General features: G+C 30.9%; 1 protein-coding gene across 1 annotated transcript; it reads right to left on the reverse strand.

Moving 5' to 3' along the window:
• Nucleotides 1–2,664: 2,664 nt before the first annotated feature.
• On the reverse strand, nucleotides 2,665–6,031 carry LOC107944270 (GDSL esterase/lipase At1g28600; the record flags this gene model as incomplete). Its single annotated transcript, XM_041092814.1, has 4 exons — nucleotides 2,665–3,024; nucleotides 3,110–3,386; nucleotides 3,468–3,820; nucleotides 5,782–6,031. Coding segments are annotated over 4 exons (1,155 nt in total), but the record flags the coding sequence as incomplete, so codon positions are not given.
• Between the last annotated feature and the right edge of the window lie 1,273 nt (nucleotides 6,032–7,304).

Raw genomic sequence — 7,304 nt, forward strand, 5'->3', positions numbered from 1 at the left:
GTTTATTCACACATTTAAACTTGAATTTTACACTTTTCTCAATTTAATCCTTAATACACATTTTTATCAAAAATCACTTAATTTAACATAATAATCTATCAACAAAAGTTTATATTTCATCATCAAACCACAAAAACATCAAGCTAACATCAATGGAAAATTTCAAAATCATCACCAATTCACAAAATTAAGATATGGGTTTTGAAATATTCAAAGCAACGATCTCAAAAACTTAAAAATTATCAAAAACCGGACAAAAACCAACCTTGAATTAAGCTTCAAAATAGCCGAATGTTTCAAGCTTTCAAACCTTGTTTTTCTTTTCTACATTCGGTGAAGAAAGATGAAAATAAAATGGTGGCTTTTAATGTTTTGTTTTATTATAACATATATTATTATATTATTATTATTTTAACTTTTATTTATATATATATAAATCTCATATCATCATTATGCCATCCACTAACTATTATTATTGGCTAAATTACAACATAAAGCCTCCAACTTATAAAGACAACAACAATTAGGCACTTTCTTAATTAACCATCAAATTTTCATTTTACGCGATTAAGCCCTTTTTTTCAAATTAAGCACACAAACAATAAAATTAATTCATGAAACTTTCACATATGTAAATTCACACATAATTAACACAAAAAATAATATTAAAATATTTTTTTAGACTCGAATTTGTGGTTCCAAAACCACTGTTCCGATTAGGGTCAAAATCGGGCTGTTACATTCAAAAAATTGTGTTTCAAAATTCTCGTGTTTTCAAAACAAGAGATTTTCGTGTTTCAATCGAGTCACGATTAAATATTAAATTGAACTCGTATTTTTGAAAATTAAGACAACGCGCGTTTAACGAGATACCAATTTTGGGCGTCGCGAGGATGCTAATACCTTCCTCGCGCGTAACCGACTCCCGAACCCTAATTTTCTCTGGATTTTTACGTGGACCTAAAATTACCTCTTTTTTAGAAAAGTTTAAAAATAAATTTTTCTTCTAAAAAGAGAATTTTGTAGGTGTCCGATCACACCTAGAAAAAAGATCGGTGGCGACTCCTTTTTTCAAATAAAATCGAGATTCAGTTTTCAAATTTACAAAATTACATCGACTAGCGCCCGTACCTGAAATTTTTAGGTCGCTACATTATCGAATAATAAATCTAATCTTCAACATATAAATTCATAAAGAGTAGTTTGAATACTCTCGAATGTTATGAATGTGTTAGGTATAGATTATTTTAGGTCATATTAGGGTCGGGATCTCTCTACTATTTATGGGTTTGAGATTTAGTCCCTATATTTTTATTTGGTATAATTTGTGTTAGGTATAAATTGTCTTCAATTATATTTTGGTTTTGATCCCTTTACTATGTTTAATTTTGAGATTTTGTTCTTATATTTTTGTTTGGTAAAGTTTGGTATCTATACTATTATAATGGCAATAGCTAGTCCAAATAATTAACATACTTAACTATTTCAGTTAAAATGTTGAGAATCGAACTAATTATCATAAAATGATTTTTTTTTGTTAGGATAGTGTTCTTAAGAAATATTGATGTCATAATTAATAATATTAATGACTTAGACTAACTAATGAGACTATAAAAGCAACTGAATCAAAATATGTTAAAATTAAAGTAAAAAAATTATAACACAAAAGACAAAGAAACCTAGAACACAAGTGTCAAAGTGTAAGATGCATTTGGGCATTACTTTTATCTGTAGAAGAATAGGTTATGTAGGTCGAACATAATATCTAGAACTACTCATAGCCTTTACTCAACTTATAAATAGGAGGATAATATGTTTTAGCGTACTCGAACCCACATTCTCTTATATTTTCAATAATATCAATACCAATTAATAAAATTTAGACATTAAAATCTCTCTCAAAGTGAAATAATGAATTAAGCAAACTAAATTTGTGAGGTTGTCTCTAATGCTTATTTTCCAACGGTGATTGAATTGTTCTTTTCTTTTACGTGGGTCACACTGTGTTGGGGTTCTCAAAAGCACCTCTATAAAATTGTTGTTTGTCATATTGCTAATAAAGACATTCGGATGTACAGGTGCTAATGAGGGTAGTAAAGAAGGGGTTCAGAGTGAGGGTGCTGTCATAGGTGGGCCAATTGTACGAGGAAAGATGACTTTGTGAGTGAAGAAATTAATTTAGATGATTTTGTGTAACACTTTATATTTGACTCGAAAATCGATTAGATATAAAATATTGTATTTATTGTCAAAACAATTCAAATTAATATTAAAAAAATGATCGAAACTAAAAATAAATCAAGCATGACCAATATTAAAATCAAAAGATGTTATGAGTGTTAATCAAACTCAAATCAACTCAAAATTAAATCAATTTTAATACCTCATAATTTTGAACAACAGGTTCATGAAACTATTTTAAAAGGTTGGATGAAAGATCAAATTTAAAAGATGATTTTACTTCTTGAGGTGTGGCTGACACTATCTAGAATCATTCATGGATAGGGTATTTCCAAGACCTAAACAAGCACTTCTGTTTTTTGGAAGAAAACAAGGAGGAGGAATAACAGATTAAGAACCACCTAGCTAAAGGCACAAGGGATGGAAGAGTTTCTGTTTGGAGAGAGGAGAAGAATGAACACTCAAATTTGGGATAATTTAGGATCACATTAGAATTCTAAGTTTATTCGGATACATCTATATTACATAGTCGAGTTACACCAAATACGAGCCGAAGACTCCTTACCATTCACATCTCTGACTTTGGATATATCATTCTCAATTTGTTAATAGTTGATGTAGGACACAAGTTATTTAAACTATGAATGCTGTTCATCAATTCCTCAAATACAACATTGGCAATCAATCTGTTGACTGCTTCTGTATAATGGATTCCATCCCAGCTCATATACGAAGAAGGGTCATTGCAACATTGTCTTAATGGCGGATAACCACAAGCTCTCGAAAGATTGTAATTGTAAAGACCTCCAGTTCCACAGCAAGCCTTCAATGTTTCTTTAAACCCTGGAACCATTCGAGAAAAAATCGATTAAGGTTGATGACAGATTATGTTTCTTGTTTCAAAGAAAGTGATCAAACCAAACCCTACCAAATTTGTTTGGAGAATGGTAAATCCTCAATGTAGTGCTGTAATAATCAGCATAAACAATGTTGGTGTCGGGATGAAGGTTTCGGATTTTTTCGAGTTCTTTTCGAAGTAATTGATTGTGGTATTGAGAGAATTGGTTCAACCATGTTAGACAACCAGTTAAGGGATCATATTGATCCTTGTCTGAACCTTGAAACAGTGTCAAATAAGTGGGAGAGCATCCAATTGGGAACTTTCCAGGGACCAGAAATGTCACTGCACCTAACTCGATCAACTCCTACATATCACATTCAAATGTTATAATAATCTGAAACACAGTACCGATCAACAATTGCCTTAAAAAACTGGTGATTCTTACATTGATTGATGAAGTTATAGAATCAACAACAGGAGGAACAAAGTTTCGAACATCCTCAATGCTTTTTCCTTGCTTGAAGGCATGACCGTAATTATTTCCTCCAATTTCTCCCATCACAATCAAGGAGTTCCGTAGGAGCTGTTTGAAATCTGTACGTAAATTAAGAAACTGTTTGAAGGAATTCACTTCATCTACTAAAGATACGTTGGTGCTGGGATTATAGATTCCAGGAAATGAAGAATTGAGTGCACCAGCACCCCCAACTGCAAAATTCACACCATTTTCAAAATTCTCTGATGTTCCATTTTTATATCGATAATATGGTGGAAGAAATGGCAATCCCAAAGCTTCAGCTGCAAAACCATAGACAAATATTATCAAATATATTAATGGATATATAAATATGCATTTGATATCGCAATCACAATGGCGAATCTTGAGACTAAAGTTTGGAGAGCCTAATAAAATTTCGCATATAGAGTTTAATTTATTTTTCTTAATAAATTATATATTATTTTGGTCAAAGCAAATTATATAATAAATACATATAAATATATCTAAATTATATATTTATTAATATGTTTATATGTAAACATAGGATTTAAAATTATTCATTAGATTTAATAATTTAATTTAATAATTATGATAATATGGATAAGAGTCCAAGAAAACAAACCATGTATACCCAAGTAGACTTTATCCATCTAATATTAATGGTGAAATTCCAAAACATGGGTCAAGTGGGTGATGTAAAAAATAAAACTTATTTAGAATTCCAGCTTTATAAAAAAAATAATTTTAACTCTTTATTTAATTTTTCATTTTTTTAATTCTTAAACTTGAGTTTTTTGGTAAATCACTTTAAAATGAATGAAAAAATTAAGCAGTTTTTAACTTTGCTGACGTAACATACACATGTATTGTCACGTGAATAACATATCAATATTTAATTAATTTTTTAATTCTAAAATTTCAAAAAAAAAATAAAAATCATTAAAAGTATTTAAAAAGTATAAAATATATATAATATTTTAAAATTTTAAAAAAAAATTAACTAAATACTTACATATCATCCATGTATATGCCACGTCTGTAAAGTTAATAAATGTTACTTTTTCATCTATTTTAAGGTAAGTGAACAAAAAATATAAGTTTAAGAGTTTAAAAAAAAAAGCAAAAAAAATTATATAAATAGTTAAAATATTTTTTTGGAAAATCAAAATAAAAAATTTATTATGCCATATAAAAAAGATGGGTAATGACCATTTATATTTGGATATTCATATTTATTGGCAATTGAAAATGAAGATGTGGTTCAAGATTTTTCTCTTCTTTTACGAGGTGGGCCATTGGTGATTAATGACCCTACTCTTGGTATCAGACATGAGACCACTAACAATGGTGAGATTGTAATTCAAATAAATTGAAAATTAAAGGGTTGAAGATGAAAGGGAGAGAAAGAACTGTTATTGATAATGAAGAAGATGTTCTTAAGGAACTTGTGGAAATTGAACTGAGAAGGTTAAATTTGGATTTATAGGACGTTGTTTGATCTGTGCATTTTTTAGGTCAGTGTTTTTGGTAGCTTCTTTGCTAATTATTATTCGAGGGGTTTTATAGGATTCTTTGGTATAGAAGGTTCATTTGTTTTTGTTGTTGAATGTGGTCTTAAGGCCTATTAGCTTGTATTGTCTTTTGAGTTTCGTGGGTTGTGTACTTGTGTTCTTTTAGGACTACTTGTCGTTTTAATTGTTGTTGTGTTCTTGGTTTCTAGTTTGAAGGAGTTGTTCTCGTGATTTCATATTTTAAAGTGTTATTTATCGGATAAATGATTGGTTCCTCAACAATAAAAGATATTATTTTTGTGTTGATGTTTTGTTCCTAATTTCTGTAAAGAGACAAATACAGCTCACAGAATGAGACATCTTAATTGGTAAAAATACAATTTGCAAGAACTCATAGAAAAGGTGTTTGTATTGTGTGCAATATTAATTGTGGAGTATGCATGTGGCATGACTCAAGTTGATGGTATCTCTCATGGGATCTTGCAGGTATTGTCTCCTCCAACTGAGAAGCTCTTTCTGTAAATTGTACATGACTCTCTCAACGAAGATTGGAGACAAAACTTTAATAAGAGAACAATATCTTCAGTTGTTAAGGGACTAGTCGACTACTTGATGGATGACTTTTTAAAAACTTCTCCCAAAAAAGTTCCATTTAAACACAATGTATCCTTCGATTGTGTGACTTAGGACAAGATTCAAGAGCTGGTAAGTAAAGAAAATCATAGAAAAAGAAGAGAAAAAACAAGTACCAAGGAAATCGATAACCAAGCGGCCATCGCAATAGCGGCCAGTTGGACGGTGGAAGAAGGTGCAGCCATTTGGAGGAAAAGCAGTGTGAGGAAGCTTGCCCGTTTCCAAAACTGAAATCTCAATTGAGTTGCCGGTATCCGACACGGAATCCCCGAAGCTGATAATCGATGTGAAACATCCTTTCACCGGTGAACTAATGCTGGATATTACGGCAAAGAGAAAAGACAACAATGATGAACTGTTGTTGATACGAGTCACAAAAGCCCAAATTCTTGAAGGCGAGGCCCAATAAGCAAATTCCCAGCCCAATCAAGAAATCCATCCATACTTAGTTGAAAATCAGGCCAAATTGTCAAAGTGGCCCAAGTTGTAAAGTTTTATTTTTATTTTTATTTATTTATTTATTTATTTACTTAGTTTAAATTTTATGTCAATATTCAGTCCAAGAGTCCTAGATAAAATGACCTTTGACCGAATTTCCATATTAAAATAATTAGGAGTTTTTTTTTATTTTAGTTTTCTAATTAGATTAGGACTAGTTATAAGGCCTATTTAAAGGCATGGCTGTCCACCTTGTTAAACACTTATCATTATTATTAAAATTTCAGATTTGTTGAGAGCAGAATTTTCTTTGAGTTTTCTCCAAGATTTTCTCTTGAGTTTTCTTTAGAAGTTGTTTTAACAATCTTGTGATTGTGGGAGCCATCTTCAACCTTCTTCTTGCCATTGATATTCTTTGGAGGGGAGATTAGAGCCGTTTGAAGGGAGTTGTGAGATCTTTCGAGATTTCAAGGCTTCTTAGGACTTATCTTTTAATTTCTTACTGTCAATTCTTTCTTTATTTCTACTTGTGCTGAATCATTATCTAATCTATTTTCTGTTCTTATTGTGTTTTCAGCCCTTTTCTATCTTAAGGAATCAGCCCAAAAATCCCCAATTTCTAGGGTTTTTCCATACTCTTTTTGGGTGAAATTAGATTGTCGAAATTTGGGGAAAACTATCTTGGTGTTCAATTGGGCAGAATCACAATCTCCTTGAGGGTTTCAAGAACCCTAACACTTATTTCTATTCTCAATTTGATTCTTTGCTGATTTGGGGATTTTATTTCAGATCTGAAAATTCAAAAATCTAATCTTTTAATTTTCTGTTTCGTTTCAGATCTAATTGTTTAGGGTTTTCGTAGGAGTTTCTCGTGACTTGGCAACTCGATCTTGGTCCGCGCGCAACCCCGTATCATTTGGTATCAGATTTTGGGCGTTTTGGGTGTTCTTGGTTGATTTCTAAACTGATCTCTATTTTTAAAGCATAAACGGCAGTTTTACCCAGAAAAATTGTTCAAAAAAATTCATTTGAGTGGGTAAACGTTGTCCGATTGATCTGAAATTTTACATACATGTTTTTGGCACTGTGATTGAATATAAAAAAATTATTCCCGCAAAAAAATCAGTCAAAAAAGTCAAAAAAATAAAAAAATACGAAATTCAATAAAAATTTAAAAAAAGATTTAGCGGGTTGAATTTGG

The sequence above is a fragment of the Gossypium hirsutum genome, chromosome D05, assembly GCF_007990345.1.
Source record: "Gossypium hirsutum isolate 1008001.06 chromosome D05, Gossypium_hirsutum_v2.1, whole genome shotgun sequence".
Lineage (NCBI taxonomy): Eukaryota > Viridiplantae > Streptophyta > Magnoliopsida > Malvales > Malvaceae > Gossypium > Gossypium hirsutum.